The sequence below is a fragment of the Cydia amplana genome, chromosome 24 (genome assembly GCF_948474715.1).
Source record: "Cydia amplana chromosome 24, ilCydAmpl1.1, whole genome shotgun sequence".
NCBI lineage: Eukaryota > Metazoa > Arthropoda > Insecta > Lepidoptera > Tortricidae > Cydia > Cydia amplana.
In genome coordinates this window covers 4,662,506-4,679,378 of record NC_086092.1, presented here as the reverse complement: position 1 = coordinate 4,679,378, position 16,873 = coordinate 4,662,506, and the positions used below count along the sequence as shown (strand labels likewise).

The following is a 16,873-nucleotide window of genomic DNA, read 5'->3' as shown; positions in this document are numbered from 1 at the left end:
ACAGTCTCCATCTGATACTCGTATATCGAAGGAACATGCACTGTAACGTTGTCCGCTCGTAAATATCTGATAGCGACTGTACTTCTGTAATCGTGTACATTTTTCCAGAGGAATCAGAAACTCGTGTTCTAACAACCAATCAGAGCTGAGCTAAGGTTTTTAAACCAGTAACAACTAGTACATACATTACAAGATGTCTGCTCATTATCAGTAAACTTTGACCCCAATTCGATCCGGGAGTACTGAACTAGTTATAACTACTTACATGTCTACATTCAAACATATATATTTGATTATAATTAACATGATTATACAAGTAAAAGAAAGTGTGCTTTACGGAAATGATTTTAGAGTACGTTTCGGTTTATACATGAAGATGTTTGTTGAAATATATCAAGTTTGCAATACTTTAATTGGGAAACAAGTGTCTGATATCAATTTTGTGATATGTAAAAATAAGACGATTGCAGTAAACAAAAATGTTAAGGAATAATGATAATCTCTATTTCGGCACAACATACAGTCATACACTATGCACATATGTGCACTATGCACTTACCTCCAAAATGTTCTAGAGTCGGACCAATAAAAGTCTGCAGCGGATTTGATAGCCCACGCAGTGCAAGTGTTATTTATACGTCATAATTTCATACAAGTTTGACGTTTAAAATAACACTTGCACTGCGTGGGCTATCAAATCCGCTGCAGACTTTTATTGGTCTGACTCTAGCACGGAATTATGTACTATTATTGTCAATTATAGATTAACTCATCTGTCACCTGTTCTCCCACATGTTGTATTAAGTTTTGCATTTTATTTTATTTTATATCATTTGTTTTTAATTTAAAATGGTTGCCCTGAAAATCAGCGCCATGGCTAAGAACAATAGTCATCGGCAGATGCTGAGTGGCATCCATTTTAGTGTCTTGTATTAGAATAAGATATATTGTATTATAGGTTAAGCTTGTACACCAAATAAACCATTTCTATTCTATTCTATATGCATGCTAGAGGACACGCAGTTACGCACGAACTCCAAAGAATTGAAGGGGAGCCTTGCTTACCCCCTACAACCTCGTGCCGCCCACCATACAAAATTATAGCCAAGGAAGTTAGAACCTTGTTGTATTTTCAATTAGATTGAAATTCATTTGTTCGAAAATTTTACGAGACAAATGAAATGCTACCTACTTTGTTTTTAACTAAGGTTGATATTCCATCGAAATTGAGTGTACATCCTAATGTACATTGGGCGGCACGAGGATAAATACGGTCCGTGCAAACCGCGTGGCGGCACCCATTAGTTCGAACTCGAGTGCGGACTAAATATATGGACGTTTCCGTAAAAAAATATTTTTTCTTTGGTGTTGCCTCTTGGTTTGACCCGAGTACGAGCCGTCCGTCACTGTCTAGTTAATTCTCGAAATATTAAAAAGTGTCATACAAAATATGGGCAAGTAACAGTCCCTACCAATGCGGAATTATCATATTTGTCATATAAATCTTACGATTTATGGATATTCGGTGTGTTTGCCACGTATGCAGAGTTACCTTTTAATCTTCTTTAATAATAACGCCAAAAGCTGTAAGCACCGCTGTGTTTTTAGTTTCTTAGTTCCCAGATTTAACAACAGATGGCGCCACTGTGGTTTTGTTGATAATACAAAATTTTGTCAGCTTTCGGCTGGTTTACGGACGCAAAAAAGTTTGTCTCAGAGACTGTTTGTCACTGTTTTTTTTTTGTTTTTTTTTTCACCTATAAATTGAAGAAAATCTGTCATTTTAAATGGGAAAGTAACAGTCTTTATCAAATCAGTATGTTTCTATTACTACGAATATTACACCAAATAAATCTTACCATAAACAATTAACCTAATACAATGTGCATTGCATCTCACTCTCTCATTAAGCAAAATGTGAGACGGAAATACCTACAAATTTGATCAAATATTGGACAGGCGGAATACCACCGTAACGTAATGCCAGTCCTGCCTATAAGGTTAGACCAAGTAGACTTACTATAGGTATTGTAAGCGACGCTGGCGAACGCGTGTGCCCCGAACTCCGCAAGGCGGCGCCCCTCGCGCGCCTCCCGCGCCGCGTACTGGAGCACGGCAGCCGCCGAGACGCGCTCGGACGCCGCCGCCGTATCCTCCACCATATTGAAGAACTCCGTGATTACCGCTGTTATTTCCACTGGTTCAATTCGCTTTTCATCAAAAGGGCAATTGCCCTTTCACGCGTACACAGAGATTTGAAACTTTGGTAGAAGTGCCAAAAGTTATGCGGTAGCGCGATCACTTTGGTTTTTAATTCTCTGTATTATCAACAGATGGCGACACTATGATTTTAATGTTTGTTTGTGCGATCTTATGGACCACTTTAATTTCCCGTTGATCTTTCAAGCTTCATCTATAGTTGGTGTTATCATTAGAGTTGTCCGGAGTAAGTGATATCTTCACTGTCAAGTTCTCGATAGATGGAGACACTTTTTGAGTGGTTTGATGGAATTACTAAGAGATGTCGCTGCCTTTTTATAAATAAGTCTAATTCTTAGACCTCTCATGTAGAAATTCACGGTAGATATCCTTGAATTTTATTATTAGATGTTGTAGATACTTTATAAGTAACTAGTTGAATTGTAGTGCTGTTACTTTCTAGTTCTCAGTTTTAACGCCAGATGGCGCGGACATTAAATGGAGTATTCTTCGTATACCAAGAGATGGTGCTTATTTATGAGTTGCGTGAATCCTATATGACCAGTTGCCCGAATGTTCTGGTGGATGATGATTGCTGGGCAACTGTATATCTGTTGGTGTTGGCTGATGGTTCGGGTCTCTTCTGAAGATGATTTTGCCACCACATGGAGAACTGTATTTTTAGTACCAGTACAGTTAAACTCTTATATCATCGGCCGGGCGAAACTTAACGTTGTTTAACCGTGTTCACGATTAAACTAAACCTCAATTAGCTTTCAATAGATGGCGTTAACATTTTTTTTTCATAGTCGTGATTTCAGATAGTTCTTCAATGTATTTTCCTCGTTGTATTGTATAATTAGATGATGCTGTAAATTAACTTCTATAACTCAGCGACAAATAATAGTTCAGTTTATTGATTATTCCTTTTCGTAGTAGATGGCGTGGTTTTAAGTACAGGAACTTAAAAACAGATGGCGCTAATGTTTATTTTATGTTGACTAGATAATTTTCAGTCTTATAATGCGCCTCGACCTTATTCTATTCGGTAGATGGCGTTAATTTTATAGTATAAAGTCACTGTCACATAACCTGCATAACAGTCAATATGTAAAAATGTTTCGATTTGCTCAAACTGTTTTTCAATATTGTTTCACAGCACACTGCTACCATTTTCTTCATCCGAGTGGGCCGTTAATTACTGTTTCACAATAATAATAACTACTTAAATTAATATTATAAATTAATCAAAATACAAGCGTGGTAACGTGTTTAACGATGTAAACAATTAAGGTATCAAATGACATTTCCAGTTAGGCAGTTACCTATATCTTAAATAGCATACGCCATCTGTCTTAAAAACCGGCCAAGTGCGAGTCGGACTCGCGCACGGAGGGTTCCGCACCATCAACAAAAAATAGAGCAAAACAAGCAAAAAAACGGTCACCCATCCAAATACTGACCCCGCCCGACGTTGCTTAACTTCGGTCAAAAATCACGTTTGTTGTATGGGAGCCCCACTTAAATCTTTATTTTATTCTGTTTTAGTATTTGTTGTTATAGCGGCAACAGAAATACACCATCTGTGAAAATTTCAACTGTCTAGCTATCACGGTTCGTGAGATACAGCCTGGTGACAGACGGACGGACGGACGGACGGACAGCGTAGTCTTAGTAATAGGGTCCCGTTTTTACCCTTTGGGTACGGAACCCTAAAAATCATATGATTCAATCACAATTTGATTGATAGGTTTAAATTCGTAATCAAGTTGATGAATGATAAGATTAAGAATAATGTTTCCATTTTCAATCTTAGTTTCAATCAAACTGATTTGCTCAACCCTGGCCGGGATTGGGTGTCTTTTAGGCCAGGGGTCTCCAAACTTTTTTACCTGAGGGTAGGGTTGCCAACAATTTTTGGATGGAATATAGTAGTTTCCAGAATAAGGCATCAAAAATATAGTACTTAATTTCAAAAAAATATAGATATGTACTTTTAAATAATAATAAATAAAATACTTTTAGATAAAATACTAAACATAAGTGTGAAATACGTTTAATCGAAAATATAGTATTTTAAAGTACTATATTTTTCCAAAATTATATAGTACAGAGAGCCAAAATATAGTACAATAATATATAATATAGTACGGTTGGCAACCCTACCTGAGGGCCATATTGCACCTCAGAATCTTTCGCGCGGGCCACCGTCGGCGTCCGGGGTGTATCTGGTTGCTGCTGTTAGGGCTGAACCCCTGGAGCCTGGCTCCCGCGGGCCGGACGCTTTGGGTGTCGGCGGGCCGGATTGGAACGCGTCGCGGGCCCGCGGGCCGTGGTTTGGAGAGCCCTGTTTTAGGCAGTAGGTTATTTCATCAATTACTGGCCACTGTTTAATAACTGGCTACCTTATACTAAAATGAATTCTGTTTATAGGTGAACAGAATTCATTTTTAGTTTAGGGTGGCCGGTTATTGACGATTTACCCTACTTCCTTTTAATAATTAATAATAAATGTAATAATTAATTAATCATTTGTTAGATGCAGTTGCAGAAGGCGGTAATTTTGGACACGGCGCGTATAGTACGTCGGTTCCTCACTCTGCGGCCCTGACCACCGGCAGCTTGGGCCCTGGCCCGCTGCCGGCGGCACTCTAGGCACAGAATAAATAATAGTACTAACTAAGTACAGAAGACTCGCTCTCTAACAAAACGCGTCTGTTACGATCAGCACAGATATGGCCGCTAGGTGGCGACTGCGCCACGCGCGGCTTATGGCTTTCCCCAAAATTGGGGCCGAACGGATGTACTTTTAGCTACCTGTAGCAAAGTGACGAAATCGCGGAGTGAGCGAAATCGCGACATCTTTGAGACACGCCTGCTCTAGGTTAGGTTTTTTATAATGTGTGTATTTTTATAAGGTTTAGTATATTTTTGTAATATTTTGTGTTTTGGTATTGTACTTTTATACTCACATTGTAAAACCCCCTAAGACCCAAATGAAATAAAGGAAATTAATCATTTCAATTTCGTCAAATTCTGAATAAGAAATGAATACCTCATATAGTGAATAACATAACATTTCCGCTACATTACTAACATTACCGAATTGGCGCAATCAATGATTATAAGTACATATTACGATTGCACGAGACATGCGTGATAAAATGTAGATAGCGGGAGCAAAGATTAGGCTAGACGCGGGTGTTGTGCACTGTGAAAATGCGGAATTGCAGTATCGGCACAGGGCGGACACGCCATACATCAAAAATCATTTGCGTTTATATGTGTGCGCGGCACGTCTGTACACGCGTCATTGTGTATGTGTCGGTAAGTCGCTTTACTGAGAGCACGCCAGAAGTCCGCCAGATTCATGTCGCGGGGCGAGCACGGGGCGAGGTAATGCGAGTCGGGGCGGGGCGGTGCGTGGCCGTTCTGTATGATAATACTATTACTTATTCTGTGGTATCGGTACACACAGCAACACAGTTAAAAAACTGTCCATGGTTGGACCTTATTACAAAAGGCATAACGTCCACTGATGGACAGTTAACAGTATGGGCGATGGTGCAGAATCAGAATAAGTCAAATATTTCATCCCTTCTAATCGAGATATCTTATAAAACAAAATCCCCCGCCGCTTCTGTCTGTATATACCTATGTATGTTCGCGATAAACTCAGAAACTACTGAACGGAGTCGTACGTTTCAATCCAGCTCAATCTGTCTGGTGACTGACAGACAGACATATTAAGTGTTTGGTCTTCATATAAATATTTTGATGTGATTTTGAACTTTTTCGTGAGGTTGTTATTTTCAAAGATTATTAACACCAAGTGTCGTGCCTCCAAAACGTCACAAACTACGCGTTAAATATATCCTTATCCTAACAGCACTAACCATTTGACAACCTTATCAGCTTGCAATAAGATTCAAAATGCAAAGAAGTATGTGTCGTTAGTAACCGGCTGCTACAGTCGCCATCAGATATATCGGAGCGGCCGAGGTGCTCAAAAATATCTTAACACGCAATCTAGCGTCTTGAGAATAGAGGCGCGTTCAGATATTTGTGAGCGCCTTGACCGCTCCGATATATCTGACGGCGACTCCGATCCAAGTTGACAACAAGTTTGCACATGCAGTTAGCAATATCGCGTGAAATAGAATGGAGTTACGTCAATTCGATAATTTTCATATTGATGTATTTATAGTGTAAAGTGTTTGAACATTCACTTAGCATGTCAAATACGCGTGAGGGTGTGGCGAAATTGAATTGATACTCAACACAAGTATGATCGGTAATGAAAATGTTATATAATCACGAATCGTTGAACAGATTTTCGACCTGAAATAGATATCATATAGGGTAATTTTAGGCCACTTTTAGTAACTGGCCGCCCTAAACTAAAGATGAATTATATTTACCTATAAATATATAGATGGTCAAGCAAATCTTGTCAGTAGAAAAAGGCGGCAAATTTGAAAAATGTAGGCGCGTAGGGATATCGTCCCATAGAAAATTTGAATTTCGCGCCTTTTTCTACTGACAAGATTTGCTTGACCATCTATAATTCATTTTAGCATAAGGCGGCTATACCTTGTGCAGTCGTATTTGCGTCATTTGACACATGACACTGACAACAGCAATAGAACGTAAAATATCTTGCACATCGAAATTACAAAGGAAGATAATTGCACTGCGCAATTGCACGTAAAGTCTTTTTCTTTTTAAATTTAGGGTTGGCCGGACACCACCGTTATGAATCGTTATGAATCGCTAGTCGTCTAAGTAAATCGATATAAATTTTTCATTTTAGGTCGCGACAATTCAATTCAATTCAATGTTTTATTCATAAAATATACATTTTACACGTCAACTTTTTAATCATTATTAAATCTAGGTAAATGTTGTTATAAATCATTCATATTACAATGGTTATTCGATATTTATAACAAATGACTATTAAATTTATTATATCGTCTTATTATTATTTATTAACCATATAATTCTAGCTTTATTTAAATCTCAAATAAAAATTCATTAAACGTCACAATTCGATAGGTGCCATCCAATCGTAATCGCTTGCTGTGACAATCGATTTGGGTTAGTTACATCTCTATATACGTCAGTCATAATGTGTCAAAAGACGCAAATAAAAATAATTCCAGTATAGTTATTAAAGGCTGGCCAGTTATTGAAACCTAAAAGTGATATGACAAAGCAAAGAAAAAGTGGCGGAGGATTCAGGCAACAGAAATACATCATCTGTGAAAATTTCAACTGCCTAGCTATCACGGTTCATGAGATACAGCCTAGTGACAGACAGACAGACGGACAGTGAAGTCTTAGTATTACTAAGTAATAGGGTTTTTACCCTTTGGGTACGGAACCCTAATTAAACATCAAATAATTTGATTAGAATGATAGAATTCCTTTCCTTCTTTTCTAGAATCGTTAGTGTTTTCATAAATACTAAATACCAACGTATTAATGTGTAGTCATGATGTTTACAGTTTGAGATCACGGATCAACAGTCCCGATGCTAGTTAGCGACCACCGATTGACCATTTTAAGTCTGACCTCAGAGTACGTACACTCATTACAAATCTGGGGGCCAAGAAATTTATACTTATAGTATGTACCTATAAGATGAAATGTTTCTTGAATTACGGGTTCGACCTCGCGCGTGGCTGATAATAGTCACCCCTCGATATTTACACTTAGATACAAATGTCAAATCGTCTCGACCCCGACTGTAGTTATTTTGAATGATTCTACTTTAATTGAGTAATAATTAACTATAGTTATATTGACCGGGATATGAACCGTGATTACCTTTTGTGTTGTTTTCGAGCTCCCGATATTTCGACGCAGTTACACGCATCTTGATCACGGGTAACTCACGGGTATCCTGGTCGATATAAGTCTAGTGAAACTAACCGTGAATCATTCAAAACTGTAATTAACTATAGTTATTTATGATGCAAGTGTGGAAAGTAAACAAATCCAGGCATTGTAAACGAACGAATGCGAGTGTTTTACACCGCCGCGGTTTGGATTGATACTTCCGCACGTGTATCTAAAAACGTGTAAAATTCGGTAGGTAGATTTTGATTTAACAATTTATAATAGTTTTGATACGATGCCAAGTATGACTGTACGTATTCACGATCTATGTTTTTCCTATGAAAAAGTGCGACAGGGGAGGGGGGGTGTGTCTAAAAATCTAAATTACCCCTTTCCATGTGGATCCATACAAAGCATTTTCAGAACAAATGCATAGTCTTCTTCTTGGTCCTGGCTTTTATCCCGGCTTTTTTGGCTTTTAATTATAAAAGCCAGGACCAAGTTTTGCGCCACATCACACGGTTGTGGGTCAGAACAAATAGTAAATATTGTTAATTAATAATATCTACTAATGATGTCACAAGTAAAGAAAGGAATTTTCTTAACATTATCTTTTCTTGGGTCGTTATCATTATAATAAACATTAATAAACACAAATGTACTAACAACCTGTCAAGTTTAACACATTTACTACATTCTTCAATTTGCCAGTAAGTATATCTTCCTTTGTTCATTTCTGTATAAAGTTAATTATTGGACTTTATATAATTGTAACAAGAGTTAGAAATGGTTGGCTAATTGTGTCTTCTAGGTGTGCGACTGTGCGTAGCCAAGATGACAATAACGATACCGTAGTCTGTCTCTATCACTCTTCCATATTAGTGCGACAGTGACAGTTGCGTTTCTTTCGCTACGGAGCGTAAACGATTGGCATGTTGGCCGCACCCTGAACTACATTGACCTAAAGCTAACGCGATTATAGAACTTATGTTTTTATTGATTAGAAATACAATCGTTTGATAAGTGTGTTACTAGGGGCTTTATCTAATTGTAGGTATGATGATTTCCTTACTAATGTTGCATAGTTATATTACAATGAAGCGATCAACTTAATTATCAATTAAACACAACAACTGACAGAGAAGCTATAATTAGTATGAAAGATATTATTGTCTCTTTCTGGATAGCGATTAAAATAAAATGTCGTTCCGTCTGTAGATCAATTTGATGAGCAACGTCAGTTTTGACATTTTAGAAACGAATACCTACGACAGTAAAATTGTTATACCGAAAGCTTTTTCCAAACGGTTTCAAGACAAGTCATAATATTTAACTTTCATTTGGTTCATTAGCATTACTGATTAAATGATAACGTTTACAGGTTATAATTTAATCAGTAATAAACCAGTGATTTTTATTTAGTTAGTCTGTGTGTTCCACTGCTGCACGGCCTACCCTCCCTTTTCCACTACCCCTACCATAAAAACGCTGGGGATGCCAGCTCTATATGCATGTGAGCTACGCAAACGACTTAAAAAAAGTATTTGACTGTTGCTATGGTCTGGCAAACACAACTTGTCAGTCAGTAAAAACAGGAAAATTATACTTATCCCTTTCTTTTGGGTGCTAATACTAGCGTAAGACAAAGACAGTATGATTCTCTCTGTCTATGTTTGAAATGAGACAGTCCTGGGCCAAACTATATGTGCCGTGCATACATTCTGTCATCCGTGGACTCTGAAGTAAAAATTAAAAAAAACCCCAGACTATAAAATTATAAGAGCTGATGATCTTCAAACGGCTGAACAGATTTTCATGAAACATGGCTAAGAACACTCGGGATAAAATTATCTATGACACAAAAAAAACTAAACGAAAATCGGTTCATCCGTTTGGGATCTACGATACCAAAGACAGACACGTTAAACTTATAACACCCCTCTCTTTTTGCATCGGGGGTTAAAAATAGTCAGGCTGAAGAAAAAAGGTGCAAATATGTTGTTTTTATAGTCTATTAGTTTAATCTGGCGGGATAACTTAGACTCCTTTTTGAGCGACTGGCCAGATGTAGCTCAAAATCGGGAGGAGTGGAAGAAGAGGGGGGAGGCCTTTGCCCAGCAGTGGGACACAATAGGCTCGCAATAATAATAAATAATAATAGTTTAATCTGAATAATCAGAGCTCTATTGTACGAAGGAATATTACAATACAAGTCGTAAATAAATATTGCCTGTAGCATATCATATATGCTCACAGCTGGCGACAACATTACTAAGTCAACTTAAAAACAAAGTTATACCTTGCTCATATTACTTTACTAAATCAGCATTTACTATGCCACCGTTGGTTACTTAAAATCCGGACATGTCACTTGATACCAAAAACATTACCACGCTTAAAGTCACAAACACTGGCACTTAATAAAAACATGCATTAAGAAACAGTCAGTAACAGCAACAGACGTTCCACTAAATTAAAAAAAAAAACACTCCCGCAGAGACAATTCGCAAACTTTTTAAACGTCCGAATCGAAGACGCGACGCCGCCAACTGTATCGCTCGAGTTTATAATTTTGTCACCTCGTTTATTAATTTTATCGGCAAAGATAAGGTAATAGGAGAGCGTGGACCGGTTATGTTATCTTGCCTGCGAGCACAAGCTCTCTGAGAGGCTATCTTATGTGATAACTACATACTTTAATGTCAACTAATAATTACATTAAATATGCTAGTATTTTTAACTATAAGGTGCAGAGTGCAATATGTCCATATAGCGAAAAAGATGTGTTGTGTGTGACTCTAGTTAATAATGTAAAACATGAAAGATATTTCGATTAGCGACACACGTCGCTTACGAGAAGAACTACAGCTATTTTTCTTACTGTGATACGGATGAAAAGGGTCAACAAGGGCAAAAACGTTACTCTGTCTGTGGTTTGACCGGGTGACCCTGTCGTGGGAGTTTGTTAAATTGTTGACTATGCAGATGCACACACCTTGTTACACATCTTTGTTACCATAGAAATAAGGATAGGAAGAAATAGGCCACTTTGGCCGTCACTATCTATTTGATTCTGACTGTACAAAGTTTCCAAGCAGTCCCTTCTGTAGTCCAAGTTGGATATTATAAATGTCATACTAAATTTGCTCCTAATTGATTCCACTAATTTGAACATCACGCGTTCCACGCATGCTTACAACAAGCTATCACTAAACCATATCACTTCGCTGTAAGGTCTAAAATTGGTCAGAAATCATATTCATTGGCATGTCGCGTCTGCGCAAACTCTTTGACAATCTCTCCTGATTGGTGGAGTTGTATCAACAATGCTCAGCGTAAATCGAAGCGTGCAGATGTAGTGACGTCACATATCGTAGAAACTATTGTGATTTACATTGAAAATTCGACTCTGTCTCCAAGATAATAAGTGTCAGAATTGTGTTTGGTTTTCTTGGATTGTACAAATAAAGAATGATTATTACTGGAGCTTAACCCATGGTAATTAAATATATAAAATGAAGAATTTAGGTTGTTAGGTCATTCTGGTTTCATGGCGAGTATTCAGGTAGCATTAGTAATTATGTGAAAGATTGTTTACGATATATTTATATCAATAACAATGTATGGTTGCATTATATATTTGCAACTAGATACATGTTGACTTACATAACAAAATATCATACATATTATTAAAAAGAATATGAAGGTACCTACAGTTAACATTTTCCCTTAATAACCTACCTATAGCTTCCTGAAATGAATATACGCTAAGTTAAAACTAAGAGCATCACTACCTGACCATCCGTGGACCTTCTGTCTTCGCAATAAGGTTTAAGAAATATCAGTTATAGTGAGCCAATTCCTGTCTTAGCACGTGGCTTCTAGAATCATCCTGGGTAATGTTACCTGTACTGTAGGGTAATTGTACAATTCGCAAGTCCGGTGAGTAATGGGTTGGATAATATCCTGCCATCTTAAGGGCTGGCAGGATGGCCCATCGTAATATAGCTTTAAATTGTACGGTCGTGTTAACAATATTAGATCATTTTTAGGGTTCCGTACCCAAAGGGTAAAAAACGGGACCCTATTACTAAGACTTAATCGCTGTCCGTCCGTCCGTCTGTCACCAGGCTGTATCTCATGAACCGCGATAGCTAGACAGTTGAAATTTTCACAAATTATGTATCTCTGTTGCCGCTATAACAACAAATACCTACTAAAAATAAAATAAATGTTTAAGGGGCCTCCCATACAACAAACACGATTTTTTTGCTCTATTTTTTGTTGATGGTGCGGAACCCTCCGTATGCGAGTCCGACTCGCACAAGGCCGGTTTTTAGGTACTTATACCAGTACCACTAATACCAAGAAAAGAAGATATACTCGTATACAGGAACCATAATGTATAGATAGATATGTACCTACTTACTAAATATAGCTATCGCAACACAAACTAAGAATGCAGATAGGTAATTCAACTCACTGATTTAAGCTTTCACGATTTTTACTAAATAAATATCGCATGTTGAAAAATCGAACATCTTGAGCGTTTGTGTCGATCCGGTCACATCCCTAGTGCGCAAAACAAGACCAAGTGCGGGTAGTTCGAAAAACTCTCGCACCTAGAAGATGTTGATGTCAACTTTAGCCAGTCTTCTCCGAGACCACGGGGACAACGCCGTCCTCGAAACGTCTGAGGTAAATTTACAACCTAATTTTACGCGATCAAGCGCCACTTGCACCATCCCACTAACTCGGGTTAACCGGTTAAACCGTTAACCCAGTGTCAAATTGTACTGGTAACCATGCTAACTCCAGGTTTAACCAGTTAAGTCCGGGTTAGTGGGATGGTGCAAGTGGCCCTAAGTCCCGTCGTTGTGATTAATAACGAGGTAATTCAACTTACCCATAATTTTCTTCGGTGGCACCTTCCTCTGCTCCTTCTCTTCCCCCTCCTCCCGCCGCATCATCTTCCCCCCCTCCACCTGCTGCCACTTCCTCTTCCGTCCCTCCCTCTCCTCCAAATACATCCCAATCTCCTCTCCCTGTCCCACCAGCCGTACCGAGCTCTCCCAAGTGTACGGATCCCCTTTCCGTCCGTATTCCGTATAGTCCTTCTCTATATAAATTGATGATTCCATCACTGAGCCATCACTACACTATAAAGTCACTTGATGATGATGAGATGATGATGATAATGTTAAAACCTAGTTTTTAAAAGAGGACGAAGAAGGAGTTGTAAAGCTTTTTAATGCCTGTAGTTTCTCGCTGACGGTGGCTTTGAAGAAGTTCGTTTTCGATCTTCAAGAGCATATTGGTGTTTGAGCGGCAGAGGTGGTATTGTATGTGGGGCTCGAGGGGGGAGGACTTGGTGGTGAAGCGGTTGCCGGTCAGATAGGTTGGCTGGCAGCTGTGGGGGGCCATGGGGTTCGTGGTATGATGGCTGTGGTGACCGGTGGCGGTACTACGGCTCCTGGAAAGAATGGAAATCGCTAGAATTTTGTACACATCATATCATCATCATTGGCCTTTGCGTCTATTCCAGACGATTTTTGGTGTAACGCCGGAGAAACACCTTTTTGGTGGCACAAAAATTACCTGAATTACCAGTATGATGTGCGCAATAAATCATTTATTCATTCATTCGTTAAGAGGGTCGTAAAGCCAGGAAATTAGAAGGGAACAAAAGGTATGGCGCGCCACGCGAATTTTGCGACGGAAGATATGACGATCGTGCAAGTTTTTACTCTTTATCTCGATTACTTTTGGAATTAATTCTATTTTTTCAAGCTAGGTAATATTTGGCATGGTAGACAATGTTGTTGTAAGTTAACTTTAATTTCTACTAAGTAGGTAATTTACTGACAATTCCATGAAATTATTTCTGCGCTTGTATCAAAATCATGCGTTATTTTTCTCTAATTAGTATAAAATCGAGTCGTGGACTCGTGGCAAGGCAATTATATCAAAAATATATTTTCTAACACCGGCCAAATATTATAAATAAATTCTTACTTTTGAACAATCACTCACGCAAGTCACGCACAAGTAAACTGTTGTCTGTATCACAATAGTATGGCTTCTAGCCAGTTCTAGCACCTGTGTGGTAAGCTAGTCGGAAATCTGATATACATTTGTATCATCAGATATTAAGGTACAGCACGATACGGCCATAGATTATAACATGAGCGTTAGCAGACGCGACATTAAAGGGGCCCACTGATGGTCAGTCTGCCGGACGGTATCGGCCTGTCAGTTGTTCGGAACTGTCGCCTTTTGCGTTCAACTGAAAGGCTGATATCGGCCGGCGAACTGGTAATCGGTGGGCCCCTTTAGAGAACTTGTGGACCTCCAGGGTTTCTCAAACTTATGGCCCCTATTAAAATAATTTTAATATCTTACTTTTGTATAATGCATTCGCGCACAAGCAAACTGTTTCCTGTATCACAATAGTGTGGCTTGATTCACCTGTGTGGAGGCTAGCCGGACATTTGATATATTTGTATCATCAGATATTAAGATATAGGGCGATATACGGTCATAGGTGAACATAATAGCAGACGCGACATTCAAAGAAAGTGTACAGATGTAGGGCATAAATTGTTTTCCATCGTATTTTCTCGGAAACGTTAGTATTTGTCATGCTACTTCAGTCAACCTCAGTACTTTTTGCACCGAGACTGACTGAAATAGCAAGACACGTTCGTAAGTTTCCGTGAAAATACACAACACAACACTCAAATGTATGAATATTTGGACGTTAGGGTTATTCTAGGGTGGTATTCCATCTGTCCAATATTTTTGTCCAATATGTATTGCGTCTCATATTTTGCTTCAATGAGAGAGTGAGACGAAATGACATTGGACAAAGAAATTGGACAGGTGGAATACCACCCTTACGTACAAATATCCGTACATTTGACGTGTCCCTCTCCCGCAAAAATGACAGAATGTTTTGTACAGAAAATTACAGACAAGGCGACCTGTCAGTTAGAACAAAAATTTGACAGTTCCGAACAACTGATAGGCCGATATCGTCCGGCGGACTGGTAATCAGTGGGCCACTTAAGACTTTATACAGGTTGGCCCATTTAGATCGGTCAGTATGGGAAAATCTGAAACTATAAGACATACGACGATCTCTTCTTAGGAACCATGTCATCGATTTTAGTAACAAGAAAAACTGCATTCATACATTTAAAAAAATGTGTACTCAGCTCGGGAATCGAACCCGGACGTTTAGAAAAAAATATCTAAAATTATTTCTATTTAGATATCGATTGTGTAGGTCTTAAGCAGTAAATGTTACTATGAAACATGATGTCTGAAATGAATAAAATGCATTATATTCATATCCTTTAATTTATTTTAGTATGTTTTCGAAATGGCCACCATTTTTTTCAGTACATTTTACATAAAAAAAAAAATTTAATGTATGAATGCAGTTTTTCTTGTTACTAAAATCGATGACATGGTTCCTAAGAAGAGATCGTCGTATGTCTTATAGTTTCAGATTTTCCCATACTGACCGATCTAAATGAGCCACCCTGTATAATGATGATTCTAATACAACATTAGAGATGAAACCGTTTTTGAGAAAGCCTTTAGTACTTTTAGTGGGCACATTCATGAGTCTTTTCTACATTTTCTGCTACTCTATGTACAATATACAATTCATAACATTTCCATATAAGCGTTGACATAGAATTAAATGTAGGTGAAGTTGTTAGTCATCATTAAATTATTGTGTAAAGTGAAATTGGTTTTTTGAGTAGTTAAAACTAATTATATTTATTTTATTGTAAGTTAAAGTTACTCCCTAATAGTGGCCGTTGTAGCAGATGAAATACGGCGTTTCGTGAACCAAAGATGTCTTTGGCAGGATTTGCGAATTTTGAACGTATTTTTGTCATGGTGTTATTTAATTCAACTATGACAGGTTGAATTATATTTTTGTATGTATTAATGAATACCTTATTGCACATTTTATATGCGCATTTTTTTTAAGAACTCAAAAAAATATTATTGAAAATAAATGTGGTTAATTGTAAATAAAAAATATGATATATTATGTTAATTCAATGTTAAATTATTATCATGATCATTTTTCACATACCGTTTTGCAAAAAGAGAATACAAGTTCTCCTTTTACTTTTTTAATCCTTTGAGAGGAATAAGGTCAAAAAAGAATAGTATTCTTTTTCAACTACCACACGTTCTCACCTTATAAGAGTCCAAGCGCACAGCGGTACAACACTTTTAAAAAGTCCAAATATTCTCACAAATCAGTATAATTTAGCCATATTGGCGAACAGCCACATGAGAGCAGTCATGATCCACCCGTCCCCGTCTTTCAAATACATTATCAATCCACCATTTCGTAAATTAGCAAATTATCCTGAACGCAACGCTATCACCAATGCGCGCAATGAACGCGTTCGTTGGCGGCGCGGGAAAATTCAAATTTCAAACACGAGCGGCGGCCGTGTACGACCGTGTACGACAAAACCGTGTTCTATTGCTAAATTGCTGGAGAAGTTTAAATGAATAAGTACGCAATATTGTCGTTAATTCGTCGGCCAATGGCGTACGCGAATGGAGATGTGTGGATGTCGGGAATTGGGACCACTTGGCTGGCAGGGTCAGGCAATCATCGGGTCAAGATGGTAGCGTGGGGTACCGTGGGGGGACGCGGCGGTTCCGCCATCTTTAATTCTTTCGCTGATGGAGGGCTCAAAAGACTACGTGTCAGCAAATGCTGACAAGCAAATGCTTGTGACAAATTGTACTTGTGAATACCTTGAGCCGGTTTCAAATATAGTACACCTGC

At 38.3% G+C, this 16,873-nt stretch overlaps 2 protein-coding genes across 2 annotated transcripts in view; both read right to left on the bottom strand.

Moving 5' to 3' along the window:
• The window catches only part of LOC134659175 (transcription factor CP2), a 54,146-nt gene extending 40,962 nt beyond the window's left edge, over window positions 1–13,184 (bottom strand). Inside the window, exon 1 of the mRNA XM_063514806.1 lies at window positions 12,950–13,184. Within this exon, the coding sequence (XP_063370876.1) occupies window positions 12,950–13,184 (235 nt within the window). The remainder of the gene's footprint in view (window positions 1–12,949) is intronic.
• Window positions 13,185–13,257: 73 nt separating this feature from the next.
• On the bottom strand, window positions 13,258–13,516 carry LOC134659167 (uncharacterized). The gene has a single exon (XM_063514799.1). It carries the CDS (start codon window positions 13,465–13,467, stop codon window positions 13,258–13,260), a length of 210 nt encoding a protein of 69 aa, XP_063370869.1. The 5' UTR covers window positions 13,468–13,516.
• Between the last annotated feature and the right edge of the window lie 3,357 nt (window positions 13,517–16,873).

Excerpts from the sequence above, each read along its gene's own strand:
- LOC134659167 (XM_063514799.1), bottom strand. The coding sequence starts at position 13,467 with ATGGCCCCCCACAGCTGCCAGCCAACCTATCTGACCGGCAACCGCTTC.